This window comes from Schistocerca cancellata, chromosome 3 (genome assembly GCF_023864275.1).
Source record: "Schistocerca cancellata isolate TAMUIC-IGC-003103 chromosome 3, iqSchCanc2.1, whole genome shotgun sequence".
In the NCBI taxonomy this organism is placed as follows: Eukaryota; Metazoa; Arthropoda; class Insecta; order Orthoptera; family Acrididae; genus Schistocerca; species Schistocerca cancellata.
This window is the reverse complement of record NC_064628.1, coordinates 132,412,336-132,436,229: the sequence shown is the minus strand read 5'-3', so window position 1 is coordinate 132,436,229 and position 23,894 is coordinate 132,412,336. Positions and strand designations below refer to the sequence as shown.

The following is a 23,894-nucleotide window of genomic DNA, read 5'->3' as shown; positions in this document are numbered from 1 at the left end:
GGGAGGTTAGATGGAGGGCAGCAGAGAAATTTGGGGGGGGGCGGGGGATAGTGGAAAAGGAGAGAAGTAAAAAGACTGGGTGCAATAGAGGAATGAGGCCTTTGTATTGCTGGAATGGTAACAGAGAAGGGGCTGGATGGGAAAGGACAATGACTAACGAAGGTTGAGGCCAGGAGGGTTACAGGAACGTAGGATATATTACAGGGAAAATTCTGACCTGCACAAATCAGAAGGCTGGTGTTGGTGGGAAGAATCCATATGGCACAGGCTGTGAAGCAGTCATTGAAATGACGGATGTTATGTTTGACAGCATGTTCAGCAACAAGGTGGTCTACTTGTTTCTTGGCCACAGTTTGTCAGTGGCCATTCATGCAAACAGACAGCTTGTTGGTTGTCATGCCCACATAGAATGCAGCACAGGTTTGCAGCTTAGCTTGTAGATCACATGACTGGTTTCACAGGTAGCACTGCGTTTGATGGGATAGGTGACGTTTATGACTGGACTGGAGTAGGCGGTGGTGGGAGGATACATAGGGCAGGTCTTGCATCTAGATCTATTACAGGGGTATGAGCCATGAGATAACAGGTTGGGAGCCGGGGTTGTTTTGGGATGGATGAGTATATTGTGTAGGTTCGGTGGACGGCAGAATACCACTGTGGGATGGATGGGAAGGATGGTGGGCAGAACATTTTTCATTTTAGGGCACAACAAGAGGTAGTCAAAACCCTGGCGGATAACATAATTCAGTTTCTCCAGTCCTGGGTTTTACTAAGTTAAGAGAAGAATGCTCCTCTGTGGCCGGACTGTGGTACTTTGTGAGATGGTGGGAGACTGGAAAGATAAGGTATGGGATATTTGTTTTGTTCGAGGTTGGAAGGATAATTACATTCCATACTGGATTTTCTGTTCTTTGATTTAATCTTCTTCATAGACTGTGTAGACGCCACTCGTCTTGACTTCTTTTCCGCTGCAGTTGCACCTGTGGTGGAAACTTACAATCTTCAAGTAATTTCATATTTAGTAGAAAGAAATACTACATCAGTTAGTAACAGGAAACATTGCTTGTTCATTCAGTTTGACGTCAGCCAACAGACTCAGACAGTACATGAGCAAATGAACAGTTCTGTTGACTGATGTTATCAGCATTATCATGGTGCAACTGGTGATTATACTCCAAACACTGCCCCACATTGAAGGTGCATGACATCCATCTGTATCATGTCACATGCAAAAAACAAATGACAGAAACCTCTCAACAGTGCTCGAGGTTTATACGTAGAGTTACATGTCACTTCTACTGGAGTGATGTGTTACATCACAAGCCGTTAAAGTAAGAGTTAATAAGACGTAAATGATGTGCTACATCACTAAGGAAGTATACAATATCAAATCAGTATCTCTTAATGCTAAACTTAAACTACACTACAGTAATTCACCCAAAAGCACTTTTTGCAATAGAATGTTTAATTCTAAACAAAAAGGTGATGGTGGAAGTTCTGGAAACACAGAAAGAAAAATACTAAGCTAAATTTTGGAACCAGTTAAAGAGCAGACACAACACAGAAGATGTCATAATAGTGACCTTTATTCACATATTGAAAAAGATTACAGACATAACTAGGAACAGGACACATACAAAGAATGAATTGTACCCACTGACAAAAAGGCTGTTCACTTATTCGGGTAAATTAAAATTGGATCACTCATAGTGCAAAGAAATCAGAAAAAAACGTAGACAAACTCTGAATTACTCCATGATATTAAGGAATAACTGCCATTCAGAAAGAAATTGCAAGATTCCAAAACCAAGCAAGGTGCAGTGGTTAGCACACTGGACTCGCATTTGAAAGGACTATGGTTCAAAACCGCTTCCGACCATCCTGATTTAGGTTTTCTATGATTTCTCTAAATGACTTCAGGCAAACGCTGGGATGGTTCCTTTGAAAGGGCACAGCCGACTTCCTTCTCTAATCTGATGGGACCGATGACCTCGCTGTTTGTTCCCCTTCCCACAAATCAACCAACCAACCAACCAATATTCCCAAGGTTTTCATGGAAAACCCAAGAACAAAGCTGGAGTCACTTGGACAGAAAAAAGAAGTGAAAAATATCAAGAAATATTGAGTGAAATATAAAAGAAAAGAAAGGAGACAAAATTGAAATAAAAGTAGTCCATAGTGGTTCATATGTAGAAACAGAAGAAGAAGAAGAAGAAGAAGAAGAAGAATGAGCTGTGCTTAGTACGTTAGTGCATGCTAGTTAGTTGAAAGAACTAGGAGAACCAACATAAAAATCAAGAAAAACAAAAAAACTTAAACGGTCAACTGAAGGAGCAATTTTGGAGAAAGACGAGAAATAAAGTTACATGGAAAAGGGATTATGCAGGAGATAGAAGTTGATGGAAAGTTGACTGGGGAACTGAAAAGAAAATATTAGTATTGTATATTAATAACACATGGATGTTGACACTCTCACATCTGTGACCTACAGCCAAGCTGTAACAAAGCAGATGGATTCTTCAAGAGACTGAAGAATAATATAAGGGTGCAGCAATATATTTAGACATTGGGTTTTCCACTGAACAGAAGCTGCATGATAAAAATCATTGGCTGATTGAAAGCATAATGGTCAACCCGCCATAGCATTGACTGTGCCTTATATTTGATGTGCCAGTGACATCATTAATGCTAATAGATGAATAATCACTGATAGGCTTTGATTACTGATTACGCAGAGTTTTGTAGACAGTTATAATGAATCGATTGATCAGAATGCCTAAGTAAAGATAGCCAGCAACTTGATGTATGATTCAAAATAAGGAGAAAATTTCATATCAAATATCTTGGGTCACGAATAGTTGGATTATTTGTTTGAATATGATTTTATAAGCAGATTTTGGAGGGTATCATAGGTACCACAGCACCAGACAAGGAAAAATATGGGCAAGTAAGATCTGCAATAGTAGTGATTAAGTTCTTTAGAAGCATGTCTCATGGATATTGTGAAGCAGGTGTCAACTTCGAGTTCCATGCAGTACTTCAGCTCTTCGGGGGAGGAGGGTACTTAAAGCATATCTTCATTGAATTAACCCAACAAAAACTCTATACTAAGGAGCAACACAAGTGGTGATTGGAGGAGCAAGTGTAGGAGGTAAGCCCTCCACCTTCTCTGCACGCTTCCCCCACAGTGGCTAGCTTGTATGTGTCAATCACCACAAGCTGGCAGCCTTTGGCCCTCTCGTTTTGAGCTGAATCCAGCAAACTGTGCCATCAGACAGTGCTATGTGGCATACGTATGCACAAATTGTTTAAAGGTACCCACTGAAAAATAATACAAGAACCTAAATGGACAAGTAGCATGTTGCAATAAAATATTTACAGCCAAAAGCTGACTGTGACATTTTTTAAACAGTTTGTTATGCAGGGGCTGAATCTTAAATATAGAAGGGCCAGTGAAGTAAATTGAAAGAGTATAATGATTTCTGCTCAGGTGAATGTAGGGTAATATCAACAGCAGCATAAAATAATGTTGTTGGAGAAGGGTTCATTATGAACAGGTAGGTAGGTGAACAGGTATCACAGTATGTAAAGGCAGATGACAATCATCATGGGGAAGGAATAGAAGACAGAATTATGGGAGTATATGGCCTTTGCAGTAGGGCCAGAGACACAGGAAGATTCCAACTGGATTACATCATGGTAGATAGATTCTGAAATCAGATGGTGGACATATACTCAGATCACAGTTTATTAATGATGAAGAGTAAACTGAAGATCAAGAGAATCATTCAGAGTGATCAATCTCAGAAGAAGTGGAGGTATTGAGGAATGATGAGATGCATTTGAAGTTCTCTAAGGCTGTAGATACTGTGGTAATGAATACCACAACCAGCAGTTCAGTTGAAGAGGAATGAACTTCTTTTTCTTTTTTTTTTTTTTTAAAAAAAAAAAGGAAATTGCTGTATGTGGATAGAAAAGTATTAGTACAAGGAATGTAACTGCGAAGAAACTTTGGCTAACAGAAGAAAAACTTCACTCTATCAACTAAAGAAGGAAATACAAAAATGTTCAGGGGAAGGCAGGTATACAGTAGTATACCTCACATAGGATGAAGTAAATAGGAAATGCAGGGAAGCTGGTGCTGAATGACTACAGGGAAAATGTGAAGAAATCTAAAAGGACATGGTCATTGGAAGATCGGTGATGCACCTTATAGAAAAATCAAAACAACCTTTGGTATAATAAAAAGCAAAGGAGTCAGCACTAAGAGTGTGAAAGGAATTCCACTGATAAAGGCAGAGGAGAGAGCAGGTGGATGGAAAGAGTATATTGAAGATCTTGAAAAGTGAGGCAAACTGTCCAGTGACATGACATAAGAAGAAGTGGGCATAAGTTTGAAAGAGAGGATCCAACAAAATTTAGCAGAACTTTCGAAGACTTAACTATCAGATAAGGCAGAGACAAGAGAAAACATTCCTTCAGAATTTCTAAAATCATTGGAGAAAGTGGCAACCAAACAACTGTTCAAACTGATGTGTAGAAATATGAGACTGCAGATAAATCATCAGATCTTCGGACAAATATCATTCACACAATCCTGAAGATAGAAAGGGTGGGTAAGTGTGAGAACTATCACACAGTAGGCTTAACTGTTCATGCACACAAGTTGCTTACAAGAACAATAGAAAAGAAACTTGAGGCTCTCTTAGATGCTGGTCAATTTGGCTTTCAGAAAGGTATAAGCAACGGAGATATAGTTCTGTTGTTGCACTTGATAACGGACACAACATAGAAGAAAAATAAAGACCTTACATAGGATTTGTTCACCTAGAAAAAGTGTTTGACAACGTAAAATGGTGCAAGATGTTTGAAATTCTGAGTAAGATAAGAGTAAGCTGTAGGGAAAACCCGGGTAATATGCAGAATGTACAAGAACTAAGAGGGAGCAATTGGACAGCAAGATGAAGAACAAAGTGCTTGGATTTAAAAAGAGTGAAAGATGGGGATACAGTCTTTCACCCTTATTTTTCAGTCAGTACATGGAAGCAGCAGTGATGAAAGTAAAATAATGCTTAAACGTTGGAATTAAAATTCAGGGTGAAAGGATATTACTGATACGATACACTGATGGCATAGCAGTCCTAAATGAAAATGAATTAAAAGATGTATTGTGAATGGAATGAAAAGTCAAATGATTGCATGATATGTATTGGTAATAAACCAAAGTCGAAAGTAATGAGTAGTAACATACATGAAATTAGTGATGGGATAAACTTATAATAGGAAATGCTGACCACGAGGTAGATGGAGTTAAATTCTCTTACATTGGGAAAAAATAACCCATGACATACAAAGCAAGGAGGACATAAAAAGTTGAATAGCACAAGCAAAGAGGATTTTCCTGGCCAAGATAAGCCTACTAGTATTAAACATAGGCCTTAATTTGAGGAAGAATTTCTGGGAGCGTACATTTGGAGCACAGCATTTTATGGAAGTGAATCATTGACATCAGGAAAACTGGAAAAGAAGTAATGTATCAATGTGTTTGAGATGTGGTGCTATAGAATGATGTTGAAAATTATGTGGACTAATATGGTAAGGAAAGAGGTGGTCCTTTGCAGGACCAGGGAAGAAAGAAAAATGTGAAAAATACTGACGAGAAGGAGGGACAGGGTAGGACATGTTATATCATCAGGGAATAACTTCCATGTTACTAGAGGGTCATGTAAAGGAGATTAATACATCCAACAAATAATTGAGGACATAGGATGCAAGTACTACTCTGAAATGAAGAGGTTGGCACAAAAGAGGAATTTGTGGAAGGTCACATCACACCAGTCAGAAGACTAATGGTGAGTCAAACAATGGCTGCGAAACCACGCATCGTGACAATATTTAGAAAATATTGTAGTGAAATAGCAATTTGTCCACATTGATGAGTTCTCATGTGATTTAGAAGGGATATTAGAGTCAAATACATCATTACTTCTCATCTTTTAAATTATAAAGCTGTGAACATATAAACATTCTGTAGCTTAGCTTGTTAGTTTTAATGTCAGTACAAAGCAGAAAAACAAATTTTCTGCATAGTGATGACAACAGCTGAATGCAAACAAATGATTTGCCTGGTCATTGGAAAACAGTCGACTCATTTGGCTGTAATTTTACATATCTGTGGGATTATTATTCATTCATTTCTTTCAAATGAAACTGGTCTGCGAAAGCAACCAAATGAAAACAGTTGATGCAATCTGACTCTTGACTGGATTCTGTTTCCACCTTGATTACTGTCCTGAGTTTTGATTTTTATTGAGTGCCAGTAAGTAGCTTTTAGTTTAGTTTTTCATTCATGTTTATGAATAGACATTGTCTTAATAGTAAAGTTTGTGTGTGGATCAAAATGGCAAAATGCTCAGTAGCCTGAGAATGGACAAAATTGAATGAAAAGTCATCCTGAAGATACTTTCAATCTGATACACAGTATTTGCAGGGATGATTCATAATATGAAACTATATTAATTTAAAAAATCAAAGAAATTTAACGAGTGATGACAAATATTAATTGCAAAAAAATAAAAAATAAAACATTTCTTCCATTGAGTATGTGGTTAAAAAGCGAGTTCTGCAGGCACCAGATAATCTAAAAATTTGTGTCCTATGTGCTTTCTCTTCATGTCACGTCAGTAGTGAAATAGAATTATTGGTGATGGGTGCAAACTATCGGGCAGATGGTGCTTCAACAAATTTTAAGAAAAAAGTATTTTTTCATTTATTTAAATATAAATTTATAATGTAGCACCTTTATTAACCTCTTAAAACAGCCAAAAATCCATATTTAATGCTAGAAGCCTGAAAAATTTGTACTGAAGTAAGTAAATGTATGTAAGTTTTGAAAATACTTCATTTTTAGAAATATATTCTTTATTCAGTTCTCTTTGATAAGAGATACATTACTTGTCTCTCAAAAAAGTTGGTGGCTCTAGAGAAGACTGGTGTATAACTGAAGAGGCTGAAAAAGAATGTAAATGTAATCACTCAAACCCAGAGACTGGGTGAAAACATTCATACAGCTGACAACATGGCCACAGAGACTGGTTTCATTTGACTGAAAAAAACCAACTGCACAGAAACATTTGACTGGCCGTCAGTTGCTAAAACCAATCAGTTGTTCCATTGCTACTTCTGTTCTCCACAAGTTCTACCAATATGCCCACAGAGGCAGTGTACGCTCAGCAGTTATTCTGCCTCGTATTTGGTTGTTTTGGGTGGGGGGATGGAAGACAACAGGAACAGAATTGAGATCGGAGAGAGGAAACAACATTGTCACCTCTGGGGAGAGAAAAGATCAAGAAATAAACATTTAATGCAGTTTATTGCTGCTTAATAGTCCATCCGTAAAGACTAATTATCAGAGGAGTCATTTGAAACAATGACTCGAACTTTTCTCTAACGTGTTCCTTCTGAGAGTTGTTTCCTTGCAGATTGTTCATCTGTATGTGCCCATTTAATCCATTCTTCCACAGTGACATCATAAAAGGTTCCCTCTAGTTATTTTTAAATCTTTCATTGTGACTGTGCAATTTCTGGATGTGACTTTTCTTTTCTCCAATGTTCATACATTTCCTGGCAAGTTGTATTGATAGTGAAAAGGGGGCAGCCTCGCAACATTGTGGTCCATTTTTGCTGCTAAGTTGTCAAGTTCAAATTGATTGTAAAGGTGCCTGTGATGTTTGACTTCCTACATCATCTCCACTATCATATACAAAACCCGAAATTGAAATAGTTTTTCAAGTTCAAATTGATTGTAAAGGTGCCTGTGGTGTTTGACTTCCTACATCATCTCCACTATCATATACAAAACCCGAAATTGAAATAGTTTTCTACCTACTGTACAGTTTCTTTCTCCTTTATATTAGAATTAGGAATCGTTTCCATTTTTCTTTAACAATTACTCAATGCTCTTCCAAATCACATAACCTAAAAACTCTGTGTTAAAATATGTCGCTATTCATGTCTTTGTGGTAATCACTGGATTTGTAGGATGCAAAAGCTTTTCAGTTTTGATAAAGCCATGTTCAGGTGCTCCTGCGTGATATACAGTAAGTCTGTTTCCTTTGCCAATTGGTACTTTCAGACCACCATTGCCCTTCAAAATTTGTGCAGTATTGGATCTCTCCATCAGAATCTGTCTTCTATCATCATATTTTATGAACCTGAATTCCAAAGATTTCAGAATTCTTTATTCGAATGACAGCCTCCTGTGAAAGCAATCTTCTGCCACCTATTGCTGTGCGGGTTACTTGCCATGGTCATAAAACTCCAATACATTACAACGAACAATATCTTTCTGCTAAATGACCAAATCAGTGATAGTTCTTCTCCCATTAATATTTTACCCTGTAGATTGAAACTTTGTTTCTCTATACTCTTTGTAGTGAAGCACTTCATACTAGCGCTTTTACAATCTGTGATGCTCACAACATTGTCTTGTAGGTCGAGTAGAAGTAAGTGTACCTTGTATATGACTCCCTTTGTTGTATTTTGAAACTGTCGTCTTAACTCTCAAACAACAATACCATCCAGTGAAAGTTGCTGCTTTCTTTGTAAACATACATTTCCATACAGTGAATGTGTAAGTGAATGCTGGGTAGCAACAAAGTTACAAAGCCATGCGAACAGCAGCATGAATGAAATGCAATGCTGTCACATATAAACCTTGTTGATGACAGGTGGCCATTTGGTAATTTGTGTTTCTTATGATGCTACCTGGTTGGAAGCTGTGTCAGGAATGGCACTGTGTGGAAATGGTGTGAGCTTAGTCACGGACCAAGTTGGATTAGGCCAAAGGTTTCTCATTGGCACTTAGAAAAGGAGAGGAGAAGGGGGCTGGAAGAATTTCCCTGCCACTCCCAGTCACTATTTTTGCTGCTCCGTAGCATGGTGTCAATTTGTGGCTATGCAAGATGTTGTCAAAAGTTCACAATCCATTGCTGAAGTTGCAACATTTTGATTCCATTCACTATAAAGCCTAGTTTTGGCAACATCACTAGTTAATCTTCTAAAACAAGCCCACCATATAGGAAGTTTGCAAAATTTCTTACTACAGCTGAGGAAAAGAGAGAGCATGATTTACCATAACACTTGATCAAAGATGATAACAATCTGTTGAAAAGAACAGAAATTGTGTTGAAAACTGAACAAGTGACTATATGTTGCATAATTTGTTTTTTTAGTGATTTAAAGGAAAACTTAAGTAGTTTGTATTATGTTCTGGCTGGTTGCTCTAACTTGGGTAAATGGCAAGTTGATTCTTAATGCACCTTTTAGGCAGTAATAACCTTAGAATGTTCATTATACATACTATGCTACAGATTATTTGAGGATTTAGATGGATGCATGTTGCTAATATATACTTGTGAGTCTGAGGCGCCATACAGGCTCTCTCATATGTGTTGTGTCAGTATATGGGACAGATGAGTTGGTGCATTGTCTTGCTGTAGGTACAGATTGTCTACAGATTGCTATAGGGAAACAAACACATGACAATTGGACAGTGTGTTCCTGTAGTATTTGCTTATAAGATATAATGGCAGACTTATCAAAAGTCATATTTCAGTCCATGTGAATATCCCCAGCTTAAGAGTAGCTCCAGCACATACCTGAACAGAGTCCTGTTATCAAGCAGCATACATTCTCACATTTGATTTTCAATGCACTCTTACTCTGCTGTAGGAATCTGCCACCAAATACAGCAACACTTTAGTCCAGCAACCTTCTTCCATACTGTGGTGTGTCTGCACCCATAGTAATTACATAACCTGTTAATATGCAGTGGATACAACTGCTAATGTAGCATCTCATAGGGAGGCGGTGATTTGGGGTGATATGTCTGACCACGAACTATCAGTTTAATAAGTCACAGCTGCAAAATACTAATGCAAATTCTTTACAGACGAATGGAAAAAGTAGTAGAAGCCGGCCTTGGGCAAGATCAGTTTGGATTCCGTAGAAATATTGGAACACGTGAGGCAATACTGACCCTACGGTTTATCTTAGAAGCTAGATTAAGGAAAGGAAAACCTACGTTTCTAGCATTTGTAGACTTAGAGAAAGCTTTCGACAATGTTGACTGGAATACACTCTTTCAAATTCTGAAGGTGGCAGGGGTAAAATACAGGGAGCGAAAGGCTATTTACAATTTGTATAGAAACCAAATGGCAGTTACAAGAGTTGAGGGGCATGAAAGGGAAGCAGTGGTTGGGAAGGGAGTGAGACAGGGTTGTAGCCTCTCCCCGATGTTATTCAATCTGTATATTGAGCAAGCAGTGAAGGAAACAAAAGAAAAATTCGGAGTTAGTATTAAAATTCATGGAGAAGAATTAAAAACTTTGAGGTTCGCCGATGACATTGTAATTCTGTCAGAGACAGCAAAGGACTTGGAAGAGCAGTTGAACGGAATGGATAGTGTCTTGAAGGGAGGATATAAGATGAACGTCAACAAAAGCAAAACAAGGATAATGGAATGTAGTCAAATTAAGTCGGGTGATGCTGAGGGAATTAGATTAGGAAATGAGACACTTAAAGTAGTAAAGGAGTTTTGCTATTTAGGGAGTAAAATAACCGATGATGATCGAAGTAGAGAGGATATAAAATGTAGACTGGCAATGGCAAGGAAAGCGTTTCTCAAGAAGAGGAATTTGTTAACATCGAGTATAGATTTAAGTGTCAGGAAGTCGTTTCTGAAAGTATTTGTATGGAGTGTAGCCATGTATGGAACTGAAACATGGACGATAAATAGTTTGGACAAGAAGAGAATAAAAGCTTTTGAAATGTGGTGCTACAGAAGAATGCTGAAGATTAGATGGGTAGATCACATAACTAATGAGGAAGTGTTGAATAGGATTGGGGAGAAGAGAAGTTTGTGGCACAACTTGACTAGAAGAAGGGATCGGTTGGGAGGACATGTTCTGAGGCATCAAGGGATCACCAATTTAGTATTGGACGGCAGTGTGGAGGGTAAAAATCGTATAGGGAGACCAAGAGATGAATACACCAAGCAGATTCAGAAGGATGTAGGTTGCAGTAGGTACTACGAGATGAAGAAGCTTGCGCAGGATAGAGTAGCATGGAGAGCTGCAATAAACCAGTCTCAGGACTAAAGACCACAACAACAACATGTTATTGTTGTTGTTCTCCTGCTCCTCCTCCTCCATGGAACTGATTAAGGATTTACTACACTCTCTGCTGGTTCAATCTGTTTATAGTTGATGAGGACCCCTGATGCAGAAACGTTGCCCACAACAGTTGGTTATGGAAGTGGCAGTTTTACCATTTGCATGACCTTGTAGTATCCCACGCATCACTGACTCTTGATCTGGTTACAATCCAACGTACTTGTATCCTATGCCTTACCTGTACAAGGTTATTCATAAGTACCTCCATGGTTTCACAAGATAATTACACAAAAAAATGCAAGATATACATATACAACATCTCTCCATGCTTTTAACTCACATTACAGGTGCTTGATATGAGCACCGTTTGTGACACAGCATTCATCATTACATGTGTACATTTCTTTGGGCCTACTGATGAATTGCACTGGAAGGCATAGCAGCAGCCATTTTGGAAACCCTTTCATTGGGTTCCTTTTCTGGAGGCACAAACTAATTTGATGTGGCATTATGGAGTGTCTGATTTGTCTACATGCCTACCCACTAATGCAACTACGCCACACCGAGTATTACGAATCTAAACTTGGAGAGAAGCTCTATTGGCTGATAACTGTCATTTTTCTTTATGTCTTGCAGTTTTTGTGGAGTCATCCTTTCTAAAAACTGGAAATAGTTGCAAATAACCCTGTACTTCATTCAACAGTCACGGTGATTGTCAGTACAAGGCCTTACTCGGTGCTCCATCTCGTAATGATCTACTGGACGGTGGGATGTTAAACTCTGACCCACTTTCTTCCTAATGTATTTTGCAGTTACTTTCTGTCTGTATTATGTATTCCATATATTATGTGTGAAGATTTCCAAGATTTAAGTTAGAGCATTACTGTCAATTTTTCTTTCTTGATTTCAGTTTGATCGGATGATCAACATGTGTCAGCCGATTCACAAACGCTATAATGTGGCAATTACAAAAGTTCTTGGCAAGTATATGGAAGCCATTGTTGTAGATACAGAAAAGACAGCAAGACAGTGTATTCAATATTTGAAAGAACAAATGTTGGAGCCAGAGACATTTCTTCCATTGGATTATATTCAAGCCAAACCTCTGAAGGAAAGATTAAGGTTAGTATACATGTACTGTATCAGTATCTTTAGTAACACTTTGGGCCACTGCTGCTCATAGTTTGCTTTGTCGTGTTAAATGGTATCGGTGCAGAATATTCTGTATGTCCTGTTTCCTGTTTGTTGCGCCCAGAAGTAGATTCTTTTCTATTGGTTTATGTTTGTTTGGTAAGATTATATTGTGCTACTTCCACTACACAGTAGAAAGTGCTCAGAAGAAAACCTTCCTAATAGACCAAACTTGTGTGCAGACTAGGGTTCCAACCTAGATGCTGGCCAGGATAGGCAGCATTGTTGAATCTGAACTCATTGCTCAGACTGACCTAAAGCTCATATCTGACACTACCTCCTCCTCTGTCCTTTTTGTCCAGCCTCTATAGGGGTCTCTTGAACTTTATGTTGTATGGTGGAGCTACCAAGAGAACAGATACAGTAGAAGATGGCTTAGCTGCAACAGACTGGTTCCACTAAGTTCAGTGATGGGAACGTATATTGATATGAGCCTTTCTATAGTCTGATTTAAAGTAGTTGTCACTTGACGTTTGCACTGCGAAGTTGCGGCGTTGTCACGTCGAGCACTGGCTGGAGGCAGCCATCTCAGTGCATCGCTACACCCGGCAATAGAAAATCGTTTTAAAGCCTGTATCTTCTACAAAAAGTAAGTAAAAAGTTTCAAACCCACATATGATGTATATCTCTACAATGTCTCTCAATATGTCAAATATCTATTCTTAATTTTAATTAGGAAAAGAGTTACATTAATTTGTTTGAAACCGTTTAAGTTCTCGATTTCGCGAACAGCTTCCAACTTATCACGTCATTACTGAAAAGCTATTGGAGTCACTGCAAAACATTTTTTTTCCATTCATTACAAAAATAATGCACCCGGCAAAGACTCCTTAAAAGTTTTCGTAGTGGATTACGTTTCCTGTATATAAATTTCTGAAAACATTGTTTTTAAGCAAGCCTATCAGTACTGAACTCGAAACAAGTATGATGTTTAAAATCTCTATTTCCTATAAATATGATGTAAATATTTTGAAATTTACTTACAGTATCGGTCTCGGTGATATCTATAAGCATATCAAATATCTTTTTGTAATTTTAATTAGGGCCGTTGTTACAGTGACTATTGCAGTGTGAGAAATTTACGCGTCCGGAAAAGTTTTCGTCTTTAGATTGCAAATCTCGAAAACTATAACACACATTGACTAACATCTTGGTGTATATACAAAATGAAATAGAATTAAAATTCAGTCTAACTTACCGTAAGGAGATGACGAGAGCTGGCCAAACAGTATTTCTTAGTCTCACAACAAGAATAAGAATTAATCGAAATAAATTCACAAACACAATATTTAATGGCAGTAAGTACACTACACACTAATCAGACACTGCGAACACCGCTTAATTCAGAGTCAGAGTCAGTGGAACTATCCGTGTCGCTGCTCATATTGACAGATATAATCAAGTCTTACTTTGTTGTAAGATACCTTCATTGTTCGATGCGTCCTGTATCACTCCTTTCACGTGATGCACTACCTTCTGCCAGTCTTCCGATGTCACAATTTCAACTGCCACTTTCAAAAGGCGTTCCACTTCGGTTAATGTGAATTTCTTATTTTCTGCAGCAATATACCGTGTAACCTGAGCCCAAATCAGCTCTATTGCGTTGAAATGGCAATGGTAAGGAGGCAATCTGAGCACTTTATGCCCGTATTTTTTTGCTACTTCATCCACAATGTAAATCGGGTTCTTTGGCTTGGGTTGCGATACAAGTTCTCATAATTCTGCCCTTGTCAAATTACTGTCGAACTGTACCCTATGTTTCTGTAACCGGCTAACAATGTCGTTTTTCCTCATTGCCTTTGTGGGTACTTTATCTTGTATTACTGAGTCATACGGAGCGTTATCCATAACAATGATAGAGTTTTTTGTTAAGTTCTGGAGCACACAGTCTTCAAACCATTTCACAAAAGTATTGTGGTTCATCTCTTTGTGGTAGTCGGAGGTCTTATTTGAACTGAATAGTAGCAGACAATTTGGAACGAAACCTTTTCAATTTCCGGTATGTGCTACAATTATCTTTTTTCCTCTGCCGATCGGAGCTATCATACTACTGCTGATGGTACCGTCTGTCCAGCCTTTTTTAAAACTGTGTCCTGCATTCACCCACGTTTCATCAAGCCAAACGATATCATCAAAGTTTGTCCCCACTAACTCTCTAAGGAAGCTGCATCGCCAAGCTGCGAATATCTTGGCGTTCCATTAGTAACTTTCTGCCAGAGATGGAGTTATAGCGGAATCCTAACATTGTCACGACTCGTAACAAAGACGATTTACTACCCTGAATCAGGTCAGCCACTGTGAGGGTAGCATGTAGTTTTTTGAGTGTTGGAACTCCTTCCTCGAATAAAATGCGCATATTTGACGACGAATGGCATCTTCCTGAAAAGAGTCAGGTTTTGTGACCCTCTTCTCTAGTCGCCTCTTTTTCCCAGGTGTCTCCAATTTAGATGATTCACTTGAGCCTTCTTCCGTGAATTTCTCCGTGCAGATTCATATTACTGATCGTTCACTAACTTGTAGAGCAGCTGCAGTTCGCTCCACCACCTTATCCAAAGGAACGAGAGGCCCTCCTGCATCCCTCTCTCTCTCTCTCAAATTATTCCCTTAAGGAACACACTTATTCACGCGCCTGACTGCGTATAACGACGCCATGTCCGCCACATTTTGGAGGTTTCCGAGGAGTGTGCAGCCTCGGCCTCCCTCTCTTGTGACTGCTTTCGTCAGACATCGTAAACACGCGAAGCTACAAGTCACTCGAAGCTCTCACTCTCACGTCTACAACGGCTCGCTGAGGACTGGCCGGCACAATGCCTTAGCAGCTCAGCAGAGCGAAGTGGCAGCGCAGTGGCAGCCAACAGCGCCGGCTACCATTGGTTTATTGGTGGCAGGAGCCCTGCAGCCCGTTGCCACTCAAGTGACAGCTACTTTAAATCACACTATAGTTATTTTGAACTGTTTCAGTATCAATTGGTCTTCTTAACTTTTGTGCTTCCATCTTTCTCTTCACCTTTGGTATATTATGAACAGATTACTCTCGTGTTTTTCTTGCTGAGTTTAGTGCACTATTTTTACAGTAATGCAAAGCCTTGTCCACATCTCTCCATTGATTCAGATTCTCCTTCAATTAGCCACATGCTTTTATGATTTATAATGCTTTAGAGTTGTGTACAGGATGTTAATTCTAAGTTTTAGAACTATAAGCTAATGAGAAGTGATGCTTCAAGTGATTTAGAGTCTGGGTGCAATTTAAGTCAGAGATAGGTGAATACAGGTAATCAACAGCCTGGAATAATACTATGCCAAGGAACATTAGAAAATAACAACAAATGGTAGTTATTAACTGCTAGGCAAAAATGTACCCAGGATCTGAAAAGGGGGGAGGGGGATGGCAGTGACTACAATCATTTAAAATTTCATGACAAGTGTCTAAGTACACTTACTATTAGTCAGTATTTGGTATTCATTACATGTTCTGGCTTTCTTCAAACTGATAATAAATTGAACAATCTAAACTCCACATTGGAATATCAACAATATTAGGAAAAGGATAGAATTGTTAAGTACTGTAAAGATGACCCGTTGAGTTGCAGACAGGCATGACGAAAAGACTGTGACACCTAATAGCTTTTGGCCAAAGCTTTCTTCAACAAAACAAACAAACACAAACACACACACACACACACACACACACACACACACAGAAAGAAAGAGAGTGACTGACTCACCCAAATGCGTGTTTTCAGTTGCCTGAGACTGCAGTCGTGTGTGCGAGCTGCGTTTGCATGATTGTGTATGTGTGTCTATTGCTGACAAAGGCCTTAATGGCTGAAAGCTATAATTGTGTGAGTCTTTTTGTGGTGCCTAACTGCGACTCAGCATCTCCAGTATATGGTGAGTAGCAACTTTCCTTCTCATAATATTGTTACATTCCATCTTGGATTTTCCATTGTTTGACTGTTTAAATAAGCATAGATGTGGTACTGATTCAGATGCTTTTCAGAAATCTAGAAGTACTGCATCTACCTGTCTACCTTGATCCATGCCTTTCAGGATGTCATTTGCGAAGAGCACAAGTTGGGTTCAGGTGATTGATGTTTTTGGAATCCATGCTGGTTGGCATGGAGGAGGTCATTCTGTTCAAAATACCTCTTTACATTTGAACTCAGAATATATTTGTACTACGGGTGCCATATGATGGCATACCTGGAGTATGGAGTATTTTTAATATTTTGGAAGACGAATGGTGACTTGTAAGTAGCAATGTAAAAGATCAGTTCTGATCCTGTTAAAAACATGGATAATGCCGACTCTGAAATCATTTTCTTGAAAGAAAAACACCTGACTGCACTATATTTTTTCCTTTCCCTGAGAGGTGGGTGTGGGGAACAGCCTCTTTTGCCCCCAGATATGGGTACACTTGGTTTCAACAACCAGCAGAGTCAGTTATATGGGATGGTAGTATTGTGGATGACTTATACTACCCTTCTTGTAGACAGGTGTGACTTGTGCCTTCTTCCAACAATTGGCCACAATTTTGTGTTCAAGGGATCCACAATGTGTTTTAGTTAATAGAGGGGCTAACTCAGCCACAAATTCAGTGTAGCTTCCGATAGGGATTCCGTAAGGCCCAGGAGTTTCATTTAACTTTAACAATTTCAGTTGCTCAGTGCCCCTGACTTCACTCATTTTCTCAGTGGTATGAGGATTAAATTATGGCAATTTTCCTGGTTTCACCTTCTTCTGAAGAAAAATTTGAAAATTTTTCAGTTTCAGTTCTTGTTTGTCCATAAGTGACTGGATAATAATTTTAGTGCCACAAACAGCCTTTACGTATGACCAGAATTTATTTTGGTTTTGTGGAAGATCATTCGACAATATTCTGCTGTGGAAAAAGTCATTGAAGCCTTCACATAGTGCTCTCTTGACAACCAAACGTGTTTCATTCAGCATCTCTCTTTTAAAGTGCAGTGCTTTGTTTTTACCTATAATGCAGCAGTCTATTTCCTTAGAAGTTCCTTTACAGTAACTGTATGTTGTGATGAACTGTTTGAGGTACATATCTACCCAGTCCAGGATCAACTATTCTTTTACATTTGAGCCACAGTTCCTCTGCATGCTCGTGTCCTGTACTAAAGTTTCAAGTTCCCAATTGAGAAATAACACTGTTTCTATTTTGTCTAGTTCATTAAACATTTGAATCTTTCTACTTGTTTTAGTTGCCCTTTGTACTTCGGTAATCATTTTGCTACAATTGCATCATTTGCACTGATACCAGATCCATGTGTACATTCTCAAAGAGGTCATATCTATTCGTTGCCGTTAGATCTAATATATTTCCAAAATGAGCAACTTTCCAAACTATCTGTCCGCAGCTCATCATGTAGTGGCTAGCGCTGCTGCCTCTGGATCATGGGATCCCGTATTCAAATCCCAGCTGGGTTGCGGATTTTATCTGCCTGGTGACTGGGTGTTAGTGTTTTCCTCATTGTCATCGTCATCATCATCATTCGTGACAGCGGCTAGATCGGACTGTGTAAGAAATTGGATTCTGCAAGAATTGGGACTTTTTATGAGTGCTAATGACTGGGCAGTTGAATGCCCCACAAACCAAACATCATCATCATTCCAAACTATCTGTTCTGACTTTCCAGAGAACAAATTTAATAATGTTTCACAGAATGTCTTGTCACATCCTCCACTAACAAAACTGTAATTATACCAATTGATTGTTGGATGATTGGAAAAATGAAAATTAAAGGCCTATATACAAGCTGATACTATAGGATATTAAGAGGAGGATAGGGTACATGTTACATGAAGAAGCCACCAACAGTGGGTTGTACACCCGAATATGGGTTTGGCTAATAAACATTTTAAGTACAGCTCATGGTATTCAGAAGATGTCCTTTAACAAATAGTATAACGTGAGCTGCACTGCTTTTTAGGAATGCTCCAAACTTGGGCACTTTTGTTCCAAATGCTCCGTCAGTTAACTACTAGGATTTAAATAATCTTGCCTGGGGGGGGGGGGGGGGGGGACATTGCTTCATATCTTAGACTTGCACTGGGCACTCTGTAGCTGCCATTATCTGGACTGGATGAGAGCAGCCTTTTTTAAAAAAAATGAAAGACCATGTTTGCACACCACACAGGATCAGCAACGTGGTTAACAGCCTCTGATGTATAGTACTCACCTAACTGATGTAGAAGGATCTTAAAGTTCTCAACCGTATGGTGCAAGTCTATGAAGTCACATCCTAGCAAGAAATGTAGTATTTATTTTGTGTTCTGAAGTTAAGTTTGTTGAAAATAATGAGACACTATTTAATATTGTGTGTTGATTTTCATCTTTCAAATTCAGCTGTAATTTCAAGTCATTATAGCATCATCTTTCTGTTTCAGAAATATAAAGGAACCAAAGAATGTACGTCTGTTGTTTGATGTTCTTCACTACCAGCCACCTGATATCAAGAGAGCAGTGCTATTTGCTACAAATAATGCTTTAGTCTGTGAAACACCAGAAGATGCCATGAAGGTTGCATATGAAATGGACAAGAACAGATATGATGTATGTACTCTTAGTTTTTGCTTAATCTTCATGAATTCCTGGATTACTGATGTCACTGTTCATGTTCTACCCTGTTTGTATCACTTGTAAGTTTTAGTTTCATGACAGATCTATGGAAACAACTCACAGCCTTTAATTTCTGCCATCATTGGACAATTATAGTGGACAAGAACTCTGTTGTAGACAGATAAGTTACTGACCATGTCTGACAGGCAGCTCCTCCTCCTAGGCTTTCGTCTGAATATCATTTATAGGTATGTTCACATATCCTTCTGAAAGGACTTAAATGTTGCAAAGTTCAACAAACATTTAGACCACTGTTCTTACCATGGTTGAACAACACAACAAACATGACATCAGGTCCACCGTGGAACTGGAGGAAAACGGATTCCTATTGTTCCTAAACATTCTGATGAAGAAGAATCCTGATGGCATTCTATGCATGGAGAAGACACAGACAGATCTGCAACTAAAGGCTAGTGGCTGCTATTATCTAGTGAATGCAAATCTGTGCTCACCACCCTGTTACACACCAGTGCATACCGTATGCAACAAGGAAAGTCTACTTACCAAGTTAGCATGTTCCCAAAATGTTTGGCAAGAACAGCTATCCAGAGACACAAATATGACTTGGTCTCCAACCAACTAAGAAGAAGAAAAGAGACAATCCAGAAAAAGAAATCAAGTGCCTGAAGTTCCTTTCATACCAGAACTGCCCTCAGCCAAGTTTGCCAGGATAGTGGAGAATCACAACATAAAAACCATTTTCTGCTCAACGGTTAAAGTCAAGAATATGCTTTGACCAGTCAAAGACCAACTAGGGCTTATAGGCACCTGGTGGCTACAGCATTATTTGCAAGTTTGACATGTAGCACATCAGCCAGAAACAGCTGTGCATGTTGCAGCAATGTTCACAACATGTTAGGAGCATTTGCTTCAGCCAAACTGAAAAGTCTGCACTGGTAGTGTGCAGCATCAATGAAGATCCCGTGTTTGTTTTTGAACAGACAAAGGCATTGTCTTGCACTGACGGCTCTGGCATTTGGCCATCACAGAGGCAGTGGAGACAAGAGTATGTGATGGTCTTTTCAACTAGACAGCGGTTTCCTACTGAGCTCCACATGGTATGTGCATTAGCAAAAACACCCCAGGAACCGTCTGACGTAAAGCCAGTGAAGGCACCAGGTGGAATAGAGAGGTGAAACCAGGACTTGATGCCTGGACTCGTGCTCCCCACTGGGAGGTCCCACCAGTATCAGTTGCAACGTCTGTTCTAAAGATACACTAGTGGCCCACGCATTGGGCCCCCAGTAAAGGAGTCTGTGGTCCAGTGACTATAAAGATGTGAATTGGATGTGAACCCAACACTTCCTGTAAAGATGATGAGCAGAGAGCTCGAAATGTTGCAACAACAAGATGCCACTACTCAGCTCATAACCCAAGGAGATTTCGTCTTTAAAATTTGCAGAGAGAGCCTAGATTCCCATATAATACTTGTATCATGATCAAATTAGTAGATCTTACAATTTGCCCATTATTTTTTATGGTTTGCATCACTCTCACCTGCCAAGCTCTGTGTGTCTTATGTCAAGTGAGCAATGGCTGTTTTTCATAATCTCATGAAAAATCATTAATTGGTGTGTTTCCAACCTAAATTCATCCAAAGTTAGTAAAGGTGCATAAAAGAGTATGTTCCTTCATTCATGACTGAAGAATGTGCTGTAGAATTCAAAGGTGAATGTGCATCTGTTGCAAGATAATACACCAAAGGTTGTGTAAAAGCTGCATCTGCAGATTTAAACATTGAGAATGTATACATTATGGTACTGAAAAAATAAAAATTAAAGGTCTGTAAACAAGGTGGTGCTATAGGATGTTAGGAGGAGGATAGGATACATGTTACATGAAGAAATGTGTGAATATTTATGCAAGATGAGTGCCACATTTGTTGAATGCTGATTAAAAGCTTCAAGACTTAATTTCTTACTAATGTTTAACAGTTTTAGTAATAATCCAACTAATTTTATATGCCAAATAGTAGCTGTGTATGTGGTGAGTGTTCACCTCTCCACACCAGAAATGAAACTGTCAAAGTTGTGAAAGTTGGTGAGACTGTACCGAAAAGAAAGTCAGTTTCAACTTCAAGAATAGATTTGGCCAGTGTTACTTGGAACATAACAGCGATATTGAGAACTTAGTCTTCTGAAGCAACTGGAGAAGTAGTGAGAAGTAGCCTGTAGTGCAAAATGATAAGACCCTCTATTGTTAAGACCGTATGAATCTTAATGTACAATGGGTAAACCACTGTATGATGTGTGGCTGTGGGTACAAGATATACCAGAATCCCACCATGATGCTATTTCTTTCTTGAAATCTAATCTTGTTGGTTGCCAACAATCTAACACTGTTATGAAATTCATTTTTTGAGTTTGGAGTCCTTGTTTATTATTTCATATTGCAGCATGATGACAGAAACCAATAACTTAAAAGGTTTAATTTAATCACTAGGAGGATGAGTGTGCCGTAGGAAAACTTTTGTCTACAGTGATGTAAATATTGGAATATGACTCAACTTTCAGCTTAGAGGGAAGAAATAGAGCAGTAGTTTCCCATGTGTTCTTTCTCTACTTTTATCGTACAGGGGGTCTCACTTCTGTATACTTGATATGAGACATATTCAAAAAGTAAGGACTATTTGGTCATTAAAAAAAATGTTATAATGGTTTTATTGGTGGTTTTAGTTTCCTATAAATCTATTTCACTGTCCCAGATAATCCCATTCACTTCCAAGTGCTTTTTGTAACTACTTACTAAATTATTCGAACTCTTTACTTAGGAATTGAACTAGTTGACAGTAACAGTCTTGAATTCATCATTATTTTCACTCATTACTGTAGGCCCATAAACAATTTGAGCAGTTGTAGATCCTTTTAACATAAAAATCAAATTGCAACATGTACTTTGTGATTGGTGGGAGCAATTCTTATTGAAGCTGTTGTTGTTAGTTTTCACATGTACTCAAGTGACTACTAAAGCAAAACAACTACTTACATGTTTGGCTTCATAAACAATCAATAGATGACACTACATTTTGAGCCACTTAAGTTCTGAGCTGCTAGCATTTAAATATAAGCAAACAGCCTCAGCTTTTCAAATACACCTCATACATTTGGGAAGTATCCCTGTTTGGAGGTGAAATTAGGGGAAGTGTCACTTATTACACTGCAGCAGTTAATTTTTTCACTATCCTTCGCCGTCTTGAGATTTTTTTAAATTTAATGATAATACGCATTTCCAACATCCATTAGGCACTTGATTCTCTGGTCAAGTCAAAAGAGATTCACTTTGGTTGGATAACTTGCTACATTAACATCTGTCTCAACTACATTTATGAAGAATTCATTGAAACACTCAGATTTTTCCGGCTGATTATGGAATATTATCATCACACTTAATCTTAAAAATGACTTTTTAAAGTATTGAGTTTTAAAAAAAGGCCATACAGTGTACTTTTGTTTCAGTATCTCTTCTTGTCTTGTTACTATAAGTAAATAGAATTTAAGAATGAGAAAAAATAATTTTCTGTTTGTTAATAGTCAGTGACAGAACTGGCAAGTGATGTAATCTCTTACTAAGCTGATGTAAACCGTATATTTTCCTCAAGTGATTCCTTTCCGGAATAGAAAATAATCGTTGTCACCTATATTGTTTAAGTTACTGATAAGCATGTTAGATATGCTGAGTCGCAGATAGGCACAACAAAAAGACTGTCACAAAATAAGCTTTCGGCCAACAAGGCTCTGTGTGTGTGTGTGTGTGTGTGTGTGTGTGTGTGTGTGTGTGTGTGTGTGTGTTATCTATTTTTGACAAATGCCTTGTTGGCAAAAAGTTTATTTTGTGACAGTCTTTTCGTGATGCCTATCTGCGACTCAGCATCACTACTATATAGTGAGTATCAACTATTCTTTTCATAATATTATTACATTCCATCGTGGATTTTCCATTGTTTGATAAGCATGTTAAATGTTTAAGCTGCATAAAAGTTTATTTTACTATTCGTTCTCTTGTTACAATGTGCTCCTTTGCAGGCTGTAGCACTAGATGGAACCTTTTACCAGAAGTCTGGGATTATCTCTGGAGGTAGTTTGGATCTTGCACGAAAAGCAAAACGCTGGGATGAAAAGCACATGTCTCAGCTGAAAGCTCTTAAGGTAAGTTATTTGATACCAATTTTTTATGAATTGTCAATATTATCCAGGATTTTCCATTGTTTGATTTTGTTGAGCTGTGTATTATTTCATACTGCAACGTAATGTCAGTGACAGGCAATTTACTTGGGTAATGATATGGCATGGAACAGTTGCATAAATTTAAGCTTTAGAAAGATATATGTGTCATGGGAAAACCGCCCTGTGTTCATATGGAAATATTTAACATTACCCTCACCATCAATAGTACTGTTCCTCATTTAGAAATTAAAGGCAACAACCAAACCTCATCATCCATAATAATCTTGTATGAGACTTTCATCACACTTACTATGATTGACAAATTTTGATGTGAATCCCCCTCACAGTTCAGGAGCCTACATCATTTTTCTGTGTTTCTACAAAAGCAGAACTGACATAATGTCATAGGGATTGCCAGTTCATGGTGTTGTGAGGGTCATAATCGAAATCCATGATGACCAGGATTAATCTTTTCAGTCATTTCAAAATAAGAAAAGAAAACAACATACAACATGAAGCATTTGGTAATGGATGACCTGCAGTTGCGCGGTGAAATTGTCAGTTATAAACAAGGTACTTCAGCGCCGACCTCTAGCGATATTTGATGCAACTACAGTTCAAAACACCCGCCACCTAAAACTGCCATACTGAGAGTGTCCACATTACATCAATTTTTGAACTTTAACAACCAGACAAATATAGACATTTCTTTGTTTGAAGATGCTAGTTCCC

The 23,894-nt window shown here is 38.5% G+C and overlaps 1 protein-coding gene across 2 annotated transcripts in view; it reads left to right on the top strand.

Moving 5' to 3' along the window:
• LOC126174751 (structural maintenance of chromosomes protein 1A) overlaps positions 1 to 23,894 on the top strand; it is a 196,559-nt gene that overhangs the window by 82,404 nt on the left and 90,261 nt on the right. For both annotated transcript variants that reach the window (XM_049921073.1, XM_049921074.1), the window contains exons 10-12: positions 12,085 to 12,296; positions 18,768 to 18,933; positions 23,022 to 23,144. In XM_049921073.1, coding sequence (XP_049777030.1) covers positions 12,085 to 12,296; positions 18,768 to 18,933; positions 23,022 to 23,144 — 501 coding nt within the window. The remainder of the gene's footprint in view (positions 1 to 12,084; positions 12,297 to 18,767; positions 18,934 to 23,021; positions 23,145 to 23,894) is intronic.